A 24691-nucleotide genomic window follows, 5' to 3' on the forward strand; every position below is an offset into this window, starting at 1 on the left:
AATGGAATCTGGCCCTGCATGACTTCCCCTCCAAGCCTTCATACATCAATAGAGAGGTGACCTCCCCAGCAGGAGGCCCTAACACTCCACCAAAAGAGCTCTGTGACCAGACTGCAGATTTGGATGGCCCCCATTCAGCAACTTGATGGTGAGCCATGGGCACCAGGAGCCTACAGCAACCCCACAGAGGTGCCTGCAGGGACAGCACAATGTGGCCACTGTCCTCTTACTGCACATCAGGGGCTCCGGCCCACATCATATCAGACCTGCTCTCCCAAATCCCGAAGGCAGCAGCAGCATTTTCCTTCCAGGAGGCTCAGGAGGCAACCAGAAGGCCACATGTGCTCCTCTTACAGGTTTCTGCCCCTCCAAAGACTCACCTGCCTTTGCACAGCCTTCCCATCACCTCATTTGTTATCTCAGTTTATTTCTTCCTTCCAAATGAAAGCTTAATCTGACAAAGATGCTTTCTATTTTTTCCTCTCCTTACTTCTTAGCCTTTTCCAAACCCAGCTCTGTCTCATTACGACTCTATTGCTCACTGAAGAATCACTTTCTTCAGCCATTCTTTCTCATCCTGCTAATTTTACCAAACACCCTCCTATTAAACTATACAAATATATTCATTCAGTAAATATCCCATTAACCAGGTCAGCATACAGTATTCACAACTTATTACAGAGCTACACCAAATCAGTCACAGAAGCAATTATGCAATTGTACGGCAGACAACTCACTTTAATCTTAATATGGGGCTGGAGATGTACATGCCAATGCTCATTCACACGACTCATTCATTTCCAAGCACTGTACACCATTTGTTTTGCCGTCAGTTCTGCAGCACTGCTGTGTATCCTGATTTGTAAGCTTTGCCAAGTGCCAGCAAATACCAGCTCAGTGCTTCACCCTTTTACGTAAGCGATTTTGTTACTGAATCTAAGGGTGATTCTAAGCTTGCATCTCCCAGGGGAGAGGGGGCAAAAGCCAGGCTAGATATCACAATCAAGCCCTCATCAAGCGTTTTTATCACAAAATAATATTAAAGAAATGAAGATGCTTCCAGGACTATTAAAATAAATGACTGCAGAGAAGAGGAATCATAGGTAAGATTATGGGACACCACAGTTCCCAGAGAGGAAGAAAGAAGGGGGTTTTAAAATCACAGCCTTATTTGAAGGCATTCATTTTTTAAGCGCCCTGGGAAAACAGGTTGCCATATAATATTAACAAACAAGAATATGCTCCGACAACTACATGCAGTACCACAGACATTTTGAAGACCTAAATAAATAATGTATTAGAAAACTGAGCTTAGCCTGAATTAATACAGACTCCTATGATATAAAGGAATGGCAGCGGTGGAATTACTTTCCCGGGATTTAAGTCCTATACAGAATTAAAAGTAAAGGCGTTAAGATACTTATTGATAGGCAAGAAACTGTTACCCTTAAATCTATGCATGCCCTGGGAGCACTCAGTTAAATTCACAGTCTCAGAGAGTTTGCAACACAGTTATACCAAACCAGTCAGCTTTATTTGTAAACAGCACCAACAGGAGCAAACCGCTCTCCTGGCTGCAGTCTCTTTTGGCACAGTACTGAGCACACAACAAAACAGTGCTGACTTTCCACTCAACTTGGGCAATCTGGTGAAACTGGGGACAATTCTTGCTCTACTTAGTGGGAATTTTACATCTGGTAGGAAAACTGGCATTGGAACTTACTGACCCAGCGCACACCTTGTTTGTCCTTGTTTCTGTTTCTGGGCTTGGTGATTGCTGGATCAGTTTGAAGGTTCATAAGGCAACATGAGCAGACACCTAATGGCAAAGCACAGACTCAGCTCCCAGAAAGGAACCGTACAAATTCATGCTTACCAGCCCAAATCCCACATCTCAGTTTGAATTCTATGTGGGGGGAGGAGAAGGAAAGAAAAGGGGGAAAGAAAAGGATCTGCTTCATGAATGATGTTGTATTAAAAGCATACAATACGGGAGGAACAGGCTTCAAAACTGGAAAACGCTCTTCTTGTCAGCTGCCTAAAGATAAAACCCTAACTGCTTGTTTACTTGAAAAGGAGCTATGAAAAACCTTTTCCTGTTACTTGTCTAATTCTTCCAAACAAAAGCAGTTCCCAGTATGAGACAACTGCAGACATGTTTCGTACAGGCAGAAAACAAGAAGAACACTGCACAATGGAATTCTAAATTGTTCTCAATCTCCTCAAAGATTGAATCTCCCCCAATTCACTAATTCACATTCACTCCAGCACTTCACAAAAGCTCCCTTTTCTTAAATATGAGATTCAATTCACAGATAAACAAGAGTGATAATGCAATCTATACTTAAAATAATAACCTGGCAACCAAGTTTTGGCAGAATTAGGAGTTCTCCCTTTCTCTGGCCTATCTTAGTCTATTACTTCTTATTATTTCAGAGCTCAGTCCTGCAGTCAAGGCCCACTGATCTGTTTCTAAACAAACCAGGATCTGTGTGAGAAGTGCTGAAATTCAGTGGGGATTTGACCCAGAAAAAAAAAACAGTAGAGAGCATTTAGGAGCTGTACCCTGTGGCCATTTTCCCCATTCTGCAATTTCTTACCATTTCAGCACATCCTTTTCTTTTCATTACTACCACTGGACTAATCACAAATTGCTGCTTAATGAAGAGTCCTGGCATTACAATATTTAATTAGAATTAAGAGGAAGATTTACCTTAATAAAATGACAGACCAACACGCAGCAGAGCCAATCTCTGCAGTGCAGCACCAGCCTAAAATTTCCACATCCTGAATTCCTAATTAAAGTTTGTTCTAACTTTGTATTTTAAGGGAGGAGCCTTCCCCTCTGCTATCCATTAACCTCAGAACAAGGAATTAAATTTGTTTTTCATCAACTCTCCTCCATAAACAAAAAGAAACTTTAAGAAAGGGCAACACTAATTTTCACTCGAGTGCTGTATGAAGGCAGCTCAAATCATTTCTGCACCGCACACAGCACCAAAGCAGTTTCAGCTACAGAAAGAACCTTCTGTAGGGCCACCCAGCAGGAAAGGATTAAATTACACAAAGGGCACTTCTTTCTCCTCCACAAAAAGGTCTGTGGTCAGAGATCAATGTGAGAAGCTGTCTATTTAAGCTGTACTCAAATTATTTCCTTTCACAAGCACTGCAAGCAGCTTGCTGCTGATCCCCATGGCAGGGCACACCACCAGATCCTGGGCTGCCTTTCTACTGCCATGGGCTGCATGGTAGCTTGGATTCCAGCCTACCAGTCCTCACATACACAATGCAATAAAACACCAGCAACTTCTTTACCCTAATGACCTTTTGCTTAATTTAAATACATTACACTGTTTGTAGTATTTCCCTTGGGAAAGAAGGTCCCAGCTAGAATAATTTTGAACTGAGAATTGGACAATTTTCTGTCTACTGAGAAAAAAATAAAATAGTATCAACTACATTAAAAACAGTCCTCTTTGTGTTAGCCTTGCTTCCTAAGGAAATCACAATATGCTATCATGCTCTTTTTGAAACCAGTCACGGATGTAAACAGAATTTGACGCAAGGTTGGTCCCTTAAAGGTTTACATGTCTACTTGAACTAGCAGCAGCCTGATGGAAAAAGGTCACAAATTATTTGCCATCACTGAAGGAAAGTTTTCCAGCCTGCTTTCTTTGCCGGCTAGACACAGGCTGGTCAAAGCCCAGCACTCAGAGCTTGGTATGCATCCAGCATCTGGCCTGCACCATGGGATGGATGCGCAGAGAGGAGAAGAGCTGTGGGGCAGGAGGCTGAGCACACACGGGCAAAGACTGCATCATCACCAAGGGAGGATAAAAGCTGCAAGTACAGAGAACAGGAATCCCTCCTGGCTCACTCTTATATCTTTTAAAAAGGTATTTTGATAACACTTCTGCAAATGATCTCTTTTCAACATGAAGGGATCAGAACAGCTGCTTAAATAAAAAGGTTCATGTCTGCACAACCTGTGCTGGGTTTTCTCACTATTTAGCTGCAGGATCCTTCAGAAAAATGGTGTGAACGGTGTCATATACACATGCTGTAATATCTGGTTAAAAAGAGAAATGGCTTAAGGACAGTGTAAATGCAAGAAGCTTTGAATTCATGCATCTCAAGGGACTATTACAGACAGGAAACTAAAGCTCCAGGAAGTTTTGTGGTTTGCCCCATGTCACAACTATGCAAAGAGGCTCTGAAAGCACCACATCAAAACCAGGCAAAAAGGTAACTCACAAGCATTATGAATAGCCACTGGTTATTTTCAGAGGACACATTTCTAGGTATCAAAATGAACAGAGGTGTGAACTAGAGCACAAAATGCCTTAGCAACTCTGCTTGGGATGAGAAGCATAAAAAGATGTCAGAAAGCATCCCCATTTATATTCCTCAAAATTGTGAGCTTTGTGCTCTGTGTATAAGGGACATAACACAGGTGTTAGCAGTGACGTACAAGAAGTGAGGAAAATACATATGTTAAATGCTTCTCTCCTTGCTAAAATGGCAGTGAAATCATTAGGAACTCATTAGGAGCCTGTTTAGTCCACAGATTGAGAATTTTTACAGATGAGATTCACCCTCACTCTCAAATCCCCCACCCATTCCTCCTGGTAACTTCACTCCCTGCTGGGTCACAGATCCAGAATCCATAAATACATGCACAGTTACAAAATATGCTACAGGACCCCTATTTCAGTCCATTTCACTCTTTAAATAAATAGTTCATTTTAGTTAAATTTGTTCTAATATAGACTAATTTAAAAATTAATCCTTCCATGGATCTTCTTCAATCCTCTCACAGCAGTGTTACAGACTGCAGGTCACTCACACACACCATGCTCTTTAGGTAACCTTTATCACAAACTCAGATCAACTTATGTCAGCCTCATTCCATAACATTTAACACACTAAAGGGCAATAAAAATCTTGCAGTAATGAGTAATGTTTATGTTTTTCTTAATGTTACCATTTCCATTTCTGAAACAGCGACCTTAAACCTTTGTTCCACATCTACAGGTGTTAGAAGCTCAAGTTCATTAAACAACAACAAAAAAAAGCAGCACCTGCTGCTCCCACTCACAAATTCAAGCAGGAAATCCATCTCCTCTCTGCTGCAACAGCCATAGGGAAGAAATGGCCATTTTAACACCCTTCTGAAGTCTTGAAAAACAACTTTTGGACACATTATGTATGAAAAAAGAGCAGCGGATACTGAAAAGAATAGTATTTATGCGTAGAAATTCAGCTGAGGGCACTCTGCACCACACCACAAGCTCACACTTACCTTAGCTGACATTGAGAAACTATTTTCACAGGTAGCTGTAATTCTTTATATTGACAAGCACAGGGAGGATGAAAGCTGTCCATATCCCTAATCAACTCGACCGGTATCTGTGTTTGCCAACTCTATGCAGCTGAAATCGCCACTGGATACTGATTATAGCTGCCTTCTGGGTGATTGACACAAATCATGCTGCCAGGATTTGCAAGGCACAGCCGCACTTCAGCTGGAAATCGTGCAACATATGTGCATTTAAGGGCAAAGGAAATTAATCAAAGTATATCTGAGTTTATCCTCTAGATTTAAGACCATCGCCTAAACCCCCCAGCTTTCCACCATTAAATATTATACCCTGTATTTTAGCACGTGCCTGACTCTCACATACAGATATCTATGCAAATACAGCTACTGCAAGAATTGTATATACAGACTTCCGAGTTTCTATCTTGGCTTGTGAGCCATACATTTGCTATGATCTTGAGTGAATTTTAAAAGTCCTGGTGTGACTAAGCAAAGAAAGTTCTTACTTTTCAGCAACTTTCCCTAAAATTAACCTAAGAATGATCTTCTGTTTCTTTTGCAGACATCACCTTGAGTAGAGGTTGCAAAGGCAGTAAATTCACTGGAATCCACGAAGGTGTCTGTCCTCAAATTGTTGATGCACCTTTCCTAGGTCAGTTCACAATCTGAATTTTGTCTTTTTAAATGTTTTCAGTAGGAGATGTCAGATATTTGGCAATGACTCAGCTGCAGCAAGGTAAGATTTAAAGAGGTAACTGTATCTGTTCCACCAGACTCATAAACCAGCCTGCCCAAAGAGCACATCAATCTTAATTACTACCAAAAAGCCCACCAAGTTTCAAATCTATTGAACAAGCCACACATCATTCAAGGAGACTTCTGAAACACTCATGACACTCATCAGCCTTACTGCTGCACTGTAATATGTTCCTTCACTATGGTTTGCAACATGAGAAGCATAGATCCTATTTAACTGCCACGAGGATTTGCGTTTCTACCTGCCAGAAAATTACTGTTTGGGGATCAGCAGCTCCAATGATTGGGTTTGGCGGGGTATGCTCACAACCAAAGATGAGTGAACTTGTGCATGAGTCTTAACCCTATACAGGACCACCCAAAATCCAAACCCTACATCTAAGAGCACTATCATGTTCCCAGCAGCTCGGGGCCATGCCCACTGCCCTAGGCAGCTGTTCCAATGCCCACCACCCTCCAGGGCAGAACCTTCCCCTACCCCCACCTGGCCCTGCCCCCATAAAACTCCATGCCATTCCATTGGGCCCTGTCACTGTCACCAGAGAGATCAGCACACTACAGTCCATAAAGCATATGTACTACTCAGACCTTACTCTGCAAGTTCTGTCATGCTAAAGCTGACAACACACAGACTTGAGCAAAGCAGTATATAGTTCCATTTTTCTGAATCTAAGAAACCAAGACTAAATAGTCCCTAACCCATAGATGGAGCTACATAACATTCAGCTGTACGTCATTCACTCATTTACTCCCTAAAAGTACACTCTCCATGTGCTCCAGCTACAAGTCAAAGCCTTCCCAAGTCTGCCTGGTGCACAGACACATCTGGGAAAAGGCATCACAAAAGAAAAGATGATTTTCCCTCCTCCGTGTATTGAGCTCAGATTAAAGACAGGTTAAAAGTTAAAGACCTGGATTTCTGAAATTCATGTTAAGCCAGAGCTTTTCAGACATCTTCATGAGCTGAACCAGGAATGAAGTGAGACACCTCCTGTCCCAGCAGTGCCTTCCTTCTGAAGGCTGCAAGCCATATTCCTGTGGATGTGCCAGCTGATGCTGTGTGACAGCACGTGCCAAGCAGCACACACATTGTAAGCTATCTCCTTGGACAACAACTCCTGGGGAACAAAGGATGTGACATAGTCTAACTGGAAGTATAAGCTGACTGAACCCGGCAATATTAACGTTCTACCCCCGAGGAGTCTCCAAGCTTCCTTAGGTGCAATGCTTCACTGGCAGGCTGTGGCAGAACATAATACTGGACCTTAAAATAACACTGCTTTGATTACCTTACTTCCCTTTACTCTTTGCTTGAATTCCAACAGGATTTCAGTGTCTGCTCTGTCAATAGAGCTGTGTGAATAATGGATTTCTGTTTGGGCACTGAACCAAAAAAGAAAAAAAAAAAAAAAAAAAAAGAGAAGAAGGAAGAAAAAACCTCTGTTTTATGTAGTCTGAAAAGACAGTAGGGGAGGATTTAAGAAAAAGTAATTTCAAGATAAAGCAAAATGTTTACTCTGAAAGGAATATTCTGCTTTTATATTATTCTCATTTTCAAATATTTTGATTTTATTATTTTGTTTCAAACTTGGCCTATTTCATCACAAAAAAAGCAAACACTAAACACTTCATTTAAAAGAGAGTTGAAGGAAAATGTTCTGACTCTCTGAAAAACTGCTTTCCAGTTTTACAGGTAAAAACTCTTCAAGTTTGGGAACAGATGCATTTCACCCCAACGTGCACTTTTTTCAGTGAACTTAATAAAGTTTGAGAAATAAAAACATCTATTCCCATCACAACAAGTGCCACATTCTAGATAGAGACTCTCCAGAATCAAAGAGACCACCTTGCTAAATAACAAGACAAAATCTGACTTCTGGCAGTACTGCCAGGACAGCAGTAGAAGCTGTATGAAGGTCTTCTGCTTAAAAGCTCAAGCAGCAGCAGGTCTGAAAGCCTGGTGAGAATGCTAATTCTGGGGACTTCTTCCATCCATCAGCTATTAGCTGTCTCACCTGACTTACTCAAGCATCTCACCACCAAGCCAGCTACGTGTTGGACTGGCCTGAGAAGAGTGTAGAAATGTCCCGTGCCTGGGAGCATCTAGGAGAGACAGAAGAAGGTGGGTTTGTGACGGCCCTGGAACTTCCATTTGGGTGCCACTTAAATTTGCCTGCAGCTTTAATTCCTGTAAACAAAGTAAGCCAGATGCCCAAGCTGAGAGCATCGAAAGGAATGGCAATGCTCAGCAGTTCTGAAGAGCTTAATCCTTCCTTCTAATCTAAATTAAATTTCCTTGATTAGATTTATTAGCTAGGAGTAAAACATCCCTAATCAAGTAAAATGAGACTACCTTTGTGTTAAACTTTGTTGATGATCTGCTAATTGAAACAATGAATGCTTTACATATAAACTATTTCATATTTTCTGTTATTTAGACATGAGGTTGTTCATTGTTACAGAGATAGTAAGTTGTCATGAATTGTTCTTCTAGTAGTTATCAGAACACAAATATGAAAATTAATAAATGTTGACATGGGAATTACAAGCAAATAGATTCTGAATAATAAGACCTTACAGTTCATTCAACAGCATTGCTAATAGTTGAGATTTGGCTTGCAGTACTGTAAGAAACATTTTTTAAATGCTTGAAAAATGAATTATTAATTTTCATGAGACACAGCTGTTATTTCATGAAATCACTGCAATTCCTTTCACACGTGTTCGCAGTGCATTCAGATCATGCTCCTCACCAGAATCACTCTTCTATATGCAAGCTACAAAGTGCAATTCTTAAAATCACAGTTTGATTCAGCATCTGTCTTGTTTCAAGCTATTTACCTATTACTAATATTGTGATACAGACATGAAAAACAATTCCTGTATCAGACTGGGCCCAACCACACTGATATGTTAATCCCAGTTGTCTGCCTGTGCATCTAAACCAAAAGATTGGGAAACTGTGAAGGTATGCCAGCTCCTATCTGAGCTGAACTTCTACCTGCTGACCCTGGACCAAGTCCTGCTGTCTATATTATCGTCAGTCTTTCACACTGCTACAACCTCAGATTCCCTTTGCCTTACTTTACTCGATATGTACGCAGCTACTGCAGAGAAATAAGGAGCAGAATGTACAAAAAATTATTTCAGTCATTGTCTTCACAAAATGAAACAATACATTTTGGCTGCTGTTCAACTGCATTATAAAATTAGATAGTTTGACCATGATCATGGTTTTGTATCTACTGAGCAACAACATTTAAAGGGAGCAATTGAACTGGAAAGATTTCATGTTTTTTTCATCTAGTCAATGCACAGCAATGTTTGTCAGTTCTAATCAAGGCTGCCCAAATGCAAATGTCAAATACTTGCAACACTCTGATCAAGAATACATTACAAACAGGAGATTATTCAATTCCTTGTTGATCAAATTAAAATAACTCTGAGAAAAATCACTAACCATTCTTGGGTTGTTTGTAAATACAAAGAAAATTCTTAAATACATTCTGTCTGGTACTGATCTAACTTTCAGTTCCATCATCCATACTGTATTATTCTTTTGGCTGTGCTAAGTTCCTCAAAGCATCCAGTGTCCATCACTGACTAAACTCATGGAGGCCCTTGCACTATGCACTCCCCACACATTGGGGTGATCAGAATTGGGAAAGATAAGGGCCAGTGCTCTGTTCACTTGTATCTTCAGCAACATACAACAGAGATAAGACACAGTTCCAAGCCCCGCTGAGCTGGAGGTAAGTTTAGGGCAAGCAACAAAGTCCTGTGCTATGGGAGATAGGAATAAAAAACATGTGCAGTTCCCTCCCACTGCAAGCAAGGTAATTAAAGCTCATTTTTGACAAGGGAAGAATCGGTCTCATCATGAAAAATGCCTCATGCTGAGGGGAGCCGCATGCAACAACACAGCATCACACCACAGAGCATGGGCTCGTAAAGGATGTGGGTTCACAGCCACGCTGAGAAAGGTGGGAGAGGAGGAGATGGGCAAGGGTAGGAAACCATGATGCCAAGCTGCTCTGTGGTAGGGCTGACAGAAGCGGGGCTGACTCATTTACTGCTTTCAACATCTAAAGCAGAGGTGAACTAACACTCTGCAACAAGAGTAAGAGAGCACCACGCCAAGAAGTCTGGCATATATATGAAAAGGAAGACATCTTGCAGGGAGGGATACAAAGAAGAACCTAAGTACCCTAATCAACATACTGCAGGCTATCATTAACTTTGTTGTTAAGATGAGATACATTTGATTTTGCCATTTAAAGGGGTCCAAGAAGTGTTGTGTGTTTTTTTAATCTCTTTAGGCATACAGTGGGAATACTGAGCAGCCATATTAGGCACGGCTGACAGTGGATAAATGACTGAATTTTTGGATACAGCACTGAATTCTACAAAAGCTACTTAAATAAATGAAAATATCAACACACAAAGCAGCTACACTAAATGCTTTCAGCAGGGCAGTTACTTGCATTGAATTTAGACTTCTATATAAATGCTAAACATGAATACAGGTCTTAAGCTATTTTATCCATAACTGATTTGTCTCAGCTTCACATTTCCTCCTGTTGGCTTTCCACTACCAATTAGTCAGCCGTTCCAGGCAGAACACTTCATGCAGTTCTGCTGCTTATTCCAGCTTTCACCCAAGAAAATATACCATGCATTGCAGTGGGAATCTTGCTAGGAGAACACTACAGAAGGAACAAAGGTTACAAAGAAAGCAATTAATATTACTGGAGTAGAGAAGAAGAAGCAAGTTGACTTTTTTCAACCTTGACTTCAAGGACTCTGCCAGTCCTATCCCACTAGATAAAAAATTCAGAAAAGCTTATAAAGTATTGTTAACCAATGCTTCTAGTCTGTCTTGTGAAGCCGTCTCAGTTAGAACAGCCGATGATCACATACAGTGACAATGCCCCAGCATTGCTTTTTGGGAACTAGAACATGCAGAGAGTAATGGAAATGAAATACATAGTTACAATATGATTTTGAGCAATTAAATGATGAAGAGACTCTTCAAAGGCATGGCTTCTTCAAGATCATAGCCATAGAGAACAGTTTGATCAGAGACAGAGCATCTGCCACATTACATTGCATGCTTACAAGCCTCACCTTGGGGCACAGAAATGGATGTTGGCACAGTTTTAACATGGTGCTCCTCAGCAATACAGGGCTCCATCTGCACACATCACATTACAACTGGACTTACACAGTCAGAATCACATATTTGAAGAGACCACTCAGTTCACAGACAGATCTCTTCTCTCTAGTGTATTCTGCCTAAGTCATCTTTTTATACATATACATATACATATACATATATATATATATATATATATTTCAAGATTTTTTCCCCATTTCCACAAAGCTGGGAGAAAACCACATATTCTTGATGTATTTCAGAAGAACCTTTACTCGAGGTGGACAAAAGAGACAATTTAATTCCGTCAGATTCCTGTGCCTCATAAATGACACATTATTTTTAACCACTTGTCAATCAAACTCTCATGTTATCAACTTGAAATTGTTTTCTGTGGTCAGCCTGAGTACCATACAAAAAAAGATATCCTCCATCTCAGATATAAACTTAGGCTCTAAAATCCCACAATTTTGCTACTTTTGAGATGTGAGTAGAGTCTCACCGTGATTACGGACTGCAAAATTGTGCTTCATGTAACTGAATCTAAAGATCAGACAACACTGACCTTATCAAGAAATGAAACTTTTGGCTCAAGTTCAAACCATGTATGAGAAATCAGCTCTTGCTGGTTTGTTTGTAAACGTTGTATAAAAATGTACTCATTCATTATTAAGAACTTGTAAACTGAAGGTTCTGCAGGTCTCAAACTGCTATCAAGTAGGTAAAGTATTACTCCCATCACTTCATCTAGATAATAGGCAATTCTTGTATTAATTCTGACAGCACAACTGAGCATTCCTTCACACAGTGGTAAGTGGGTTGTTATGAGAAGACAAACATTCAAATTGCATGCTAAAAACCGAGGCTAGAAGCAGTGCAAAGGGATTCATTGTCTTTATGTCTACAGTGCTGCTGGCCCCAGTGACAGTCCTATTCCTCTACAAGATGGGCTTAAAAAGGGATACGAAGTAGAACTAAGCCACTGGTATCACACTGTTGTCACAATATGGCCTGTGGATGAGGTACAGCTTATGCCATAGAGACAATACATAACCTGTACTGGTGAGCCTCTCATTTCGAATAAAATAGACTGGAAAGCTCACAGCAAAATCCCATGCAATATTAGCCTTATGCTCTGATGATTACCACAGTCAACTCAAAAAGCTGAGGTTTCATAAAATTTTGGTAAGAAAAACAGTAAGAAGCTGTTGTAAATGATTGTGATTGCTCTTCAGAAGAAAACCAGTTAAAAGGGAAGTTTTTAAAACTATACCATTACCTACCTTTCTTGTTCTTGCATACAGTTTTCAGGATGTGTTTTCCAGGTCCACATTTTCCATGGTCAGCAACACATATTCCTTCTGAAATGATCCACTCGTAGCACGTTGGGTCTTCACAAGGAATAGATTCAACTAAATGTGGACAACCTGCCAGGGTGCCAACAGGATCCACAAGCACATGCCTTTGCCTCATTCTAAAGCCTGGAAAAGAAGAACTGAATTAACTGGACAACTACAAAAAAATATTTATACCAATAAAGTACCAAGAGGACCTCAAAGGGCATGTGGAAGTGAAGGACATAAGGAACCAAGAGAAACCCATTTGCAACTACTGAATTGACTGGAATGGTAAGTGGCTGTATTGCCCACAGCCCACACACGCAAAATCTAACAGTGTGTCAAGAATTCCAACAACTCAAGTTTTTAAAATTTCTTTTTTTTCCTTTTCATTAACATTGGTTAGAAAGACACATGTCCAAAACCAATAATTAACTTCTGAGGCACATATTAACATTACAGTAACACTGAGATAAAAGAAAGAAATATTAAGAAAATGAAGATACAAAGAGCAATTATACCTGCCTGAGAATCCACTACTGACAAGACTTGTTTCAAGGCACAGCAGAGTAGTTTACTAAGAAATTAGCATTCTGCCTTATGAAGGTGTAAGGATTTCTGATTCATAATGCATATCAGACCTCTCTGAAATGTTATCCTATTAAATTGGTAGATTCAAATGTAAAGTGGACAAAAAAGGTTACAAAAATAATGAAAGAATTGATTACATAATCTATCTCCTTCTGAATAAAATCAAAAGTCAGACAGTGATATAAGATGCAGAACTAGTATGTGAGTACCTTTCAGCCTTTCAGTGTGTTTTGTTATGTAAATGACACAGAACAGTAAGAAATGCAGAAGAAAAATGTGGTGGCCTTTCCCACAACAATGTCCAGATATGGGGTAAAGGTATAGTATTAGAGGAGGCCACAATACTACACAAGTATTGGCCACGAAACAGGAAACAAAAAAAAAAACTCCACAGAATACAACAGACTGAACTTCCACCATCCTCACATCAGGGAAAAAAAACAAAACAAAACAAAACACCATTGAAAGCTATTTAAAAATTGAATGATTTAGCAAACCTTTATGTTTAAAAATAAAACTTTAACCCTTTTTCATTTGCGAAATTCCACAGAGCTCCAATCACTTCAGAATTTTCTGTTGGTTTCAGAAAAGTGTAACTTCCAAGTAATAACACTTTTTCCCTGACCTGAACTTCAATAGCAATCTTTCCAGCTTATTTTACAAAGGACAGAATGGCTCACCAACGAATCTCAAAGGGTTGCAGCATCCAGCATGAATTCTTGAAAATTAAGATTTAGAGAACATTGAACAGTTTTCAGATACTCTCCTTGCAGGAATTTAAACCAAACCAAACCCAGAACCATCTTTCAGCTCAGCCTGAACTCCACGTGGCAGTGCTGTGGGATACACCTCAGACCAGAGTCATTTCAGCTTCACCCAAGTCTTTCACTTCAGCCAAGGCAGACAGCAGGACTTCAGGAGACTGGAGAGGTGAGGGACACCCTCACACTCTGGAGGTTTGCAGTTGCCATCCCAAGAAATCCTCCCTTTCTACAAGTTCCATGTAGGATAAAAGGATTTGAATAAGGCTGAAAACCTTATCCCTTTTTTTCTTTCAAGAATAACTGCAAAAAGCTTTTAAAGGTCATATTGCACTTCTGTGTGCACATCTAAGAGCTGTATCCTACGTTAATTTAAAAAGACATACATTAAATTCCCAGTGCAGAATTGGACAGCGCTGCTTTTGCAATCTCATCATAACCTGCTTTAGATCCCGCACAGCTACAAGAAACATGCAAATAAGCCATTACCTCTTCTTCCCTGGCGGTCCCGGCAGTCTTCGGGAAGGCAGGGGCCCCACGCCAGCCAGGCAGACACCGTGCACTCCAAGGGACAGGGCAGGTCACACAGCTGGGAGGCAGAGGGAGCAGGGCCCAGGCAGAACTTCCCATCAACTGGTCTGCTAACTAGAAGGAAACAAAAGAGGGAAAACACAGGACAGTTATTTTGCCCTGAGTAACGTGCGGAGCTCTGGAGATAACCGCTGGCACAAAGACACACCATAATCCACTGCTTTTTGAGGGTCTTATCTCCTAGATCAAAAAGTTAATCTTCTGTTCAGCAGGACACTTAGTTTTATCTAAATCATTCATATTCAGCAGCCCAATTTTTGACTGTGTTTAAGGGGGAACGGGTGATAAATTCTGTGCTGATTTTCTACAATGTCAAAGCAACAGACTGGAACCTATTCCCCTGCATTTATACATGAGGGGACCTCTTCATACAGAAGAGAAAGATGCATGAGAACGGAATCCAAAAAGCTCACACAGTAATTGGGAATCAGGAAAAGGCAGGCGAGGGGAAGCCTGAGCACAGGGGGATCGTGCCATGTCCATGCAGGATCCAGACCTTCCTTTTTGCTTCACTTACATTCAAACAAGCTATCTGATCCTTTCACACACGTGCAGAAAGACTTTCTCATTTGGAAGGAGAGATGTTTATTTAATTGCCTCGAGCCAGGGAAGACATGGATGAACTGTGCAGATCTCCAAACTTCTTCATTCCAGAAATGAAACAATCCCCAGCTCTGCCACATGTTGGTTTTGTTGATATTGGCAATAAATTTGGAAAGCTGACTCCCTTACATTCTCATTTATCATAAGAGATTTCTACTTTCAATTAACGTCTCTTGCCTTTTTATTCGGGACAGGGAGGAAGAAGGAAATGAAAGGAGCTGACTTAAATCTATCTTCTGAGTCATTATATGATACTGCATTTTAATTACATGATGGGCTGAATTTGGCTGTCTCTTTAGATAAATCAGTATCAAAGCAGTCTTTCAAAAGGCACAGGCTTGTTTGAGTTTACTCTGCCATGATATGACCAAGCCTTCATTAATTTTTATAGCTACTGAGCTTGCTTTATCCCCATTTTTATTTTTAACATCTATTTTTCTTTGCTTCCATGAGTGGAACTGACTTGAAAAGAATTTATAAAAACATGTCCAATATATGAGCAATCTTTTCTTTTTTCTGATATTATACCATTTTCTATGAAATTATTCATTTGAAGAAAAACCCTTTTTTTCCTCTCAAACTCATGACTTTGCTGCCCAAAATCCCGATAAATGTTGACTTATGAGCCTAGAAGCTGAGACTTTAGACCAATAACAGCACTTATGATTCCAACTCACCAGAGTAACAGGACTAAACAAAAGCTGTAATTTAATTCTAACCTGAAAGATCACATGTTAGCAAAAAGACCACTTTCTGAATGATTTTTGAGACACTATACAGCCTTTCACATATTCATTTAGAGATTGCAACACGGTGGCATAAATCCAATTCACCTGAACGCTAACATAAGCACACCTTTCTAAAGACCATGCAAGTGAAGTGACAGACAGAATGAGATAAATACCAGAGTTCTAAGGATAAGAGTATGTATTTTGCAGAGAAGTCTCATGCTTGGCTTAACCTGCCTTTCAGCATTAAACTTTGCAAACCTGTATCATTTTTTAAAGTTCAGTTGAATAAATGAAAGGAAATAGATTTGAGTGCATATGGTCAACACAAAAAATAAAGTGCATTTCTGCTCTTCATTAACTCAAGGTGTTGTTAGCAAAGGTTCTTTTCTCCCCACTGATTTTACATAGTCATACAGAAGCACTGTACCTATTGAAATGTGGAATACTTGACAATATAAGTTGGTTCTCCTTCCTTGAAAACTCACCAATCGTGCCAAAGGTATTTTGAAGTTAGTTTGAATAGACAAAAAACAAGAAAACTCAAAGACAAAAAGCTGAAGCATCAGGTTATTATTGGTACATCAAGGGTGAAACTGAGCATACTGGATACACCAGATCCATGGAAGGCTCCAGTACCTGGAAAAGGCCTATAAGAAAGATGGGGAAGGACTTTTTGTAAGGGCGTGTAGTGACAGGGCAAGGGAAAATGTTTTTAAACTGGAAGAGGGTAGATTTAGACTAGATGACGGGAAGAAATTCTTCACTGTGAGGGTGGTGAGACACTGGAACAGGTTGCCCAGTGGATGCCCCCTCCCTGGAAGCACTCACGGCCAGGCTGGATGGGGCTGTGAGCAACCTGGCCTAGAGGGAGGTGTCCCTGCGTGTAGCAAGGGGTTGGAAGTAGATGGTCTTAAGGGACCTTTCCTACCCAAAGCATTCTATGATTCTATCTCGGAGGAAATGTGTGCTGTCCCCTACTTGCCAACCAGCATCCCACTCCTCCCCCCTCAGGCTGATGCTCTATCTGATTCCAGCACTGGGTGCTCTTTTCCCCTTATGTCTCCCAGGACCAATGTCCTACTCATTCCTAGAACAAAACTGTTTTCTCACCTCCTTAAACAATTCTAAATATTCTATAAAATGTAGATCAGAAAATACACAGACTATTCTAAACAAATATCCATATGTATTCAAGTGCTGTGCCAGTTTATTTTCACTGCACCGACTACAATCCTTCAGTGAAACTCATTTCTGAAGCCAAGATCAAAACCAAACAAGCTGCATTAAGAAATGCATATACAGCATCATCCGTTTTGAAAAACAGGTAGGAACAAAGACCCACTATTCCCAGCAAGAGAGCCAGAGCAACTGGGCAGACCAGTGGGGCTCCATAAAAGAGTTTCATCACTTTGTCAGCCATTTGATTGACAACTCCTATTTCCATCAGTTGATTTCAGTCAGTTTTATTTAAAAGCCTGATATGATTTTTGTCTGAGTGTCTGCTGAAATTGACTTGCTTTTAGTCTTGTAATGACGCATTCACTTTCTAACACAAAACTGCAGCCAGAAGGAAATGTGGCAAGATTTTAAGCACAGAGGAAGAAACAGCACAGAGGAGGGCTGCTTTCACACCCCAATTTGGACAGGTCTGCCATGTCTAAGCATAATCACTCATCCACCCTCATGCTGCGTGGCAATGGAGCACAAAGTAAGAAATCCCAGCGATGCTGTCATATCTTCACAAACACTTGTCTCAGCTCTGAGATTAACTGATTCTCCTCAATTTTGCAGTTTTTTTCTATTGGCTTGGCCAGGCAATACTGCTCTGTCCATTCTTTGAGCCATTTGAGATGTAGCCATCTCACACCTCAACATCTCTTTGAACATTTTTTTGTTTCTTTTTCCTCAATTCTCAATTTGATTTAGCTCTTTATAGTAATACATGAATCATATACAGTTCTTAAAAAGTAATATTCACCATCCAAAGGATCTTCTTCAACAATGCTGTTTCTTCATACTCTAATAAACATCCTTTTCTCAAGGAACCAAAAGGTACTTTTTTCTATGAACCTTTTAAATGCTAAAATTCTCACACAGAGCAGCCTCCAAATAGGTGCAGAGAGCCTGGTCAGGAAAAAAAAAAACCCTCAGTTTATGATGAATGAACACAGCTGCTAGGCTTGTCTTTAAATACCAGACTGCCTTGTGATTGTGCTCAATAATGGATTTGGTAATGGCATTTTCCTACACTGAAAAACTGTGGTTTTGGGGTTTGTTTCGGTTTGTGGGTTTTTTTTAATGTAATTATTTTCCTTGGAAACCCATTAGTCAATTTTTTGGGGATAAGGGGAAAGGCCGATGTCAGGTGGGGAGGAGTGGGAGGGAAAGGCAATATCTCATTCAAGTAGCAGCTTATCTGTTACGCTTGTTTGTACATTTCAAAATCCTGTGTTCTTCTCAATCTATAGAATAAACTTGAAAAAGCAATCAAGTACTAATCTGGAAGCCTCTGAAACATTGCACATTTCTCTAGCTGTTATATTGAATCTATCCTTTATAAATGCGACTACGGCTGTTCCCAGCACCGGCGTCTGCCTCAAGTTTGAGTTTTACTATTTGCTGTTATTTTCAGGTTATTGCTACCAGCAGGAGATAATAAATTGGTTTCTAAAGTATCTTGTTTCCCTATATATTTTTACCGAGGTAGTGATTTTGGGGAAGTGTGGAAGAGGGAATCAGCTCTGATACTACTTGTATAATGTAATTTTAAGCCAATAAATAAATTATCTCTGAATACAGTCATATGGGCACGTATTTGCAGGCATACATACCAATACTACATCAAGCACAATGATGGCCAGTCAGAAAGAGAAATGTATAGGACTGCATTTCAGTAGCAATGATTACTTCCAAATTTAGTTTTTCACTCCACAGGAGGTAACTAACACAATCTTTTCCTGGACCTTAACTTCATTCCCCCTCCAGAACAGAACACAAGTATTTCTGATATTAACACTCTAATGAGACACATCTAGATACTGCTAGCAGATCTGGAATGCATCAAGATGGTTTCTTGCACACTGGCAGGGCCTTCTATTGTTGAATATTCTATTCTCAAGGCAATACAACCAGATATTTACTACATCTTTTGGCAAAGTTATGCTTAATTAAGACTAACCACAGTACACAGAAGGGATGCTGCATCTTTGTAAAACTTCTTGCTACCTTTTTCAGCACATATGAACCAAGACAGTTGGATCACTATGAAGGGAAATTACCCAAGAAAATCACAAGGGAATGAATTGTTATAAAAACACCTGTACGTGTGTAACATAAGAAGGAGAAACCATCACAACATTGGTGTGCAATTTCTCCAATCTGAAAGACTTTTATAGTGACAATAAAAGATTAGACAAAGGAGATGTGTTAAATGTAACTGAAGTAGTGTGGAGACAGCATAAAATCCAGCCCATTGCACCACCTCATCAAAAAAGGCTTCATGCAATCCATCCCTGATGGCAAGGATCCTTTTATGCTCCCAAAAAGAATCAATCAGTTTGGAAGCCACAAGGCATACAGTTGAAACCCTATTATGAATTAAAGGACAAGAAACACAGTATGAACTGAAAGCTCATCACAGCATGAAAAAGTTAATAGTGGTTTATGAATTTCAGAACAACAAAGATCCTTACCATTTTACTGAGTGACAAGCTATTAGCACTTCTTGTTCAGAAAGTTCCACACTGTATAGCAGGATCTTCTTCCCAAACTGGGGGTTTGTAGAGACTGCCAACAGAATCTTCAATCTGGCAAGAATTCTCAGTCACATAACTGTCCAGACCAGAGGTGACAAGTCACTACTAAGTGTCCAGGAGGAAATGCAGAGAAAAATGGGGTGCTCAGATACCAATAAAGGCAATCACAGAAAGAGAAACGAGGATTCTCCAGGATACGAACCCTGTTGGCCACCAGATGCTGGAAATCATCCTTTCAACAGACTGCCAAGAGAATAAGAGAAGCCACAAGGAAAATGGGGGGGGGGAAAAAAAAAAGAGAGATGGAGCTTTCATCATGAAAGCCTATTAAGAGTCTGGACTTTACCCATCACTAAGTTTAGCATTCAATTAGCAGCAAAAAACCACCAAAGAGCAGGACTCTGCTCTGCAAATGCTGTCACTGCAGGAGCACAGGTATCACCAACAAAGCACTGTGTTGAAGTGCCTATCTCACACACAGGACATGGCAGTGGTGCCCCCAAAACAGCTGACACTGAGCTGCTCCAATCACAGCATGCTCGTGATGCTCAAGGTCATCCCAGTGGTCCCATGCAGAGCTGTCCCACACAACTGCAGGACCAGCCCTGCCACCTCCAGCTTCATTAGCTGACCCTGGTGACCCACTCTCTGGTGCAACACACACACAAATCCTACCATTTTTCTCACCTGAATGAACTGCATTGTTTGAGCAGCTGCAGCTCCCCCTTCCCTGTAACAATGAAACCAAACTCAGAGTAAACCAGTGCTGAATAAAACTCATCCAGTTCCAATGGCAGGATATAACGACAAAATGCAAACACATTTAAAACCTTAGATTTCAAAGATAAATACTTGAACTAAAACCTAGTATCTCATGTGAAATGACTGGGCAGCACATTATTTGCTGTATACTGAAGACAGAGATGTAAATAAATGTATTTATGAAGAGGTACCTATTCCATGGCCACATCAAATGGCATGCTAAAAAAGGCAGATTCTTTCAAATGCACCTTTCAGAAGGCACATCTTTTTCGTTGTCAACTTCATTTTACACATTCTTTTCATTTTACTTTAATTAGTTTCCAGACATGAAGGAAAAAAAAGGAAACCTTATACCTATAAAAAAACACATCAGGGAAAATGCTTCTCCCTAATGGATCCAAACTGAAGTTTCTGAAATACACATTTAAACAACACTGTCAGATACCCCAAAGATCCAGAACCATTTCCTCTCTTGCTTCTACAGGGTTTCCCCCAAAGTACCCAGCTGTTACATATTTATCTTCCTGTTATGTGAGTTTTATCTCATAAATTCTGCTCAGCATTTGGTGAGCTTACAGATCAATAACTCGGCATCCCAGCAATATAAATCCGATGCAGACTTGCCTGAATATATTTTACACTTCAGAGGTCTGTTTCTCATCTTTTCAAACCAGTTGAGTCATCCTGATGATAAATACTCAAGTTTGGGGTGAGGGCATTCTTGGGCATTCAGTTTTGCTTATGGGGTTTTTCCTCCTCCTGCGAACTCTATTTCTGTAAATCAGGCTCGCTGCACTCTCTTGTTGCTGTATCACCAGCTGGCCAAGCCAAGTGTTTTCTCATGCCACTGCTGATTGTTAGCTCTCTGCTCTATGGTCCTAACCAAGGTTTCTCTTCACTAATATATTCTTACATATTTCTTTTCAATTTCATTAACCAGATGAAGACAACAGGATTTAAACATCAAAGACTCCCAATTCTAATTTCCGTTGAGTAAATCAAATTTCTCATTCCTGCAGCTTTCACCAGCATAAATTTGAAAAAACAGTGTGCATTTAATACAGAGCTCATACTCCACCCAGAGTTCATGCTCACTGAAGTAGTGCATACCCTAAGCCAATGCCTGTGGGCAGCTTATCTGCATCAACGCAGTCTTTCCCCAATAAATATGCAGGAATACAACAACCTGCACACCTGACTTACTGCTGCTAAAGAGCTGGGCCTGGTGGTGCACAGGACAGCCAGCACTCAAGAGGCTAATGGCATGCTCTACTCTAATAGCACTCTGGTGCTTCTCTCCTCCTGAAAGTACTTTCACATGGTTTATTGAACAGATGCCACATGTACCAATTTGAAACACTAATCCCCCAGAAGGAATGCATTGGAAGATCATGATTCAAAGCAGAACAAAGAACTTGCAGGAAGGAAAAAAAGAAATAAAAAAAAGAGCTGAATCCTTGTTAGGAAACAGAGCATATAGAGTAGAACAGGCAAAAAATGCATATTTCAGAGCTAAAGGAGACGAAAGAATGGAAAGAAAGGGATGAAAATAAATGCAGAATAATATAGGATGTGAATAAAAGTTTTCAAATACATCTCCGCAAGTCTAAAGAGGCCATTAATTTCTGGAAAATAAAATGCAGTGCCAAACATCTCCCATGTGGGTATTTAAAACTGTCTGAAAAGTTTACTTGTGAGGTAAGAAGGTATTAGACATTTCTGTGTAACAGAGGTAGGGAAAAAGCTCAATATTTTGTGGAAAAGAAAAATGCCATGAAACTCTAATTTCGAGACTCATTTAAGGACTTGCATGAAAATACTGGGGAACGCTTTCTGGCCATTTGGGTTAATAAAGTGGCTTGTGAAACAAAAATATATAAGAGAATACACACAGGATGGATCAAAAAGTATCCATTAATACTGAATTCACAGGTGTTTACAAAGACCTGAATTTTAGAGAGTTTAAAGGAGTTCAGCTGCTATGGCTGTGAAGAAATACAACAATGTGTCCAAAGAAAAAAAAGAGGAAAATTAACAATACCTACTGCAACACATTTTAAGCATGCACAAATCCCTCTCTTCTGACTGACTACAAGGACTCTCAACATGGCTATACTGGGGAAATGTAAGATGTTAGAGGATTTTCAATAAAATCATAGATTATGTGTTAAGATGGATGAGAACCGCACACAGAGGAATAGCTGAAAAGCTATTAATTTTTAAGAGAAAAAAGAGTTTAATAATATTTGAATTATGAGGAGCCCTGAGCCTAATAATTAAGCTTATTATTGTTATTATTAGAAATATTAAAAATACCACAGTGGAATATTAGTAGAAATGGACTAGGAATCTGTGGGAGCTATCACATTACTTTGATCATGCAATGACATACCAATTATTGAAATCCAAGATCAAATAAACAGTGAGAGAGACAAATAAGGTAGGAACAATCATTAAGCAAACAAACAGTTAAAAAGACTCTAGAATCTTATACAGGTACAAGAATAAAACGTGGATTTTCAGATGGAAAATAACAAAGATTAAAAAGATTGGAAAATGCAGTGTTTTTTTCTGAGATGGTAATAAGAGAGAAACTTTATTAGCTAAGTATGCTATGTGGGGTAAACAATAAAGAAGACTCAAGGAAGAATAGCATTTCACAAAGGTCTTTTCAGTCCTATAATTAAAACTTAAGCAGACAGGCTCCAAAAACATTATAAGAGAATTCAGAAAGTGAGAGGAAAATTGGACTTCATTCAAACAGGTAAAAAAGAAAGAATGTCAAGATATATACAGCACAAATTTTATGGAAAATAAATGACAAGACAGACAGATCCTTAGTTAGAAAGTTACAGGAAATACAGAGAGAATGCAATCCCAGTCACTGGGGACAGTAAGGGATAAGTGGTAACCAGTCCAGAAAAGAGAGAAGACGCTTCTGGAAAATTTTTATGAAGGATCCCATGCCCTAAATTACAAGGAGTTGTAATTTCTATATAAGCCAAACAGGAAAATTTAGTTAGAAAACAGAAAGATATTCCTCCTATTCCCTCACCTTCAGGAGAGACAGCAAAATATCCTGAGGAAGATCAAGTGTAGGAATTTTATATACTTAATAACAGGTTGAACACAGACACCACCCCCAGACTACAAGAAATGTTAATTTCCATATTAGTGGGCTAATTTACTGTGATAACATAATGAAGGAAGAAGAATTTTACTGCCAAACATAGAGAGAAACCGCATCAACTGATCAATCATATAATACACTTCCATACTTTTATCACATTTTTTGTTGGTGGGGATTGTTAATTAGCAATGTTCATCCACATTAATTAAAAGCTATTGGGGGAAAAAATTCCAGGTAACTAACAGCCACAAAGTCTCAATTTAGAAAAGAGTAAGCCATATTTGTCAGCAGAGCTTAACTCTGGAAATAAGTTGAAGACCTGCATTATTCTGCTTTATTTTAATGAACTTCTATACAAGTGGACAGAGTTGCATCAGGAAGGTTGGCAACCACCATCCTGTCAACAGATTGTTTCAAGTATGAGATGTCCAGACACAACAACTGGGGAGCATCAGGAAGTGAAGAGCAGGAAGGGCGGACTGTGTCCGTATAGCCATGTAGCTCATATAATCACAGAATCACAAAGGTAGGAAAAGACCTCCAAAATCATCCAGTACAACCATCCACCCATCACCAGTATTTCCCACTAAACCACATCCCTTAGTACAACATCTAAACATTTTCTGAACACCTCCAGGGACAGTGACTCCACCACCTCCCTGGGCAGCCCATAGAGAAGTTTTTCCTGACCTCACCTGGCACGACTTGAGGCCATTCCCTGATGTCCTATCGCTATGTACACAGAAGACCTTCATCTCACCACAATCTCCCTTCAGGCACTTGTAGAGAGTGATAAGGTCTCCGCTGAGCCTCCTCTTCCCCACTCGATCCCAGTTTCCTCAACTGCTTCCCACAAGATTTGTGCTCCAGACCCCCTCACCAGCTTCATTACCTTCTCTGAACATGCTCAGGGCCCTTCTTGTAGTGAGGGACCCAAAATTGAACACAGCACTCAAGGTGCCATGTCACCAGTGTTACGAGTACAGAGGGATGATCACCTGCTGCTGCTGCTGGCTGCACTATTTCTGATACAAACTAGGACGCCATTGACCTTCTTGGCCACTGATGGCTCATGTTTAGCTGAGCATCAGCCGACACCCCCAAGTCTATCTCTTCCTCACAGCCTTCCAGCCACTCTGCCCCAAGGCTCTAGTGTTGTCTGGGGTTCTTGTGACCAAAGTGTGGGACATGTTTAACAT

At 40.1% G+C, this 24691-nt stretch overlaps 1 protein-coding gene across 18 annotated transcripts in view; it reads right to left on the reverse strand.

Moving 5' to 3' along the window:
• Nucleotides 1-24691, reverse strand: part of THSD7B (thrombospondin type 1 domain containing 7B) — a 292293-nt gene that overhangs the window by 152515 nt on the left and 115087 nt on the right. For all 18 annotated transcript variants that reach the window (XM_048953272.1, XM_048953264.1, XM_048953266.1 and 15 more), the window contains 2 exons: nucleotides 14410-14565; nucleotides 12515-12712 (listed from right to left, as the gene is read on the reverse strand). In XM_048953272.1, the coding sequence (XP_048809229.1) occupies nucleotides 12515-12712; nucleotides 14410-14565 (354 nt within the window). The remainder of the gene's footprint in view (nucleotides 1-12514; nucleotides 12713-14409; nucleotides 14566-24691) is intronic.

This window comes from Lagopus muta, chromosome 8 (assembly GCF_023343835.1).
Source record: "Lagopus muta isolate bLagMut1 chromosome 8, bLagMut1 primary, whole genome shotgun sequence".
In the NCBI taxonomy this organism is placed as follows: Eukaryota; Metazoa; Chordata; class Aves; order Galliformes; family Phasianidae; genus Lagopus; species Lagopus muta.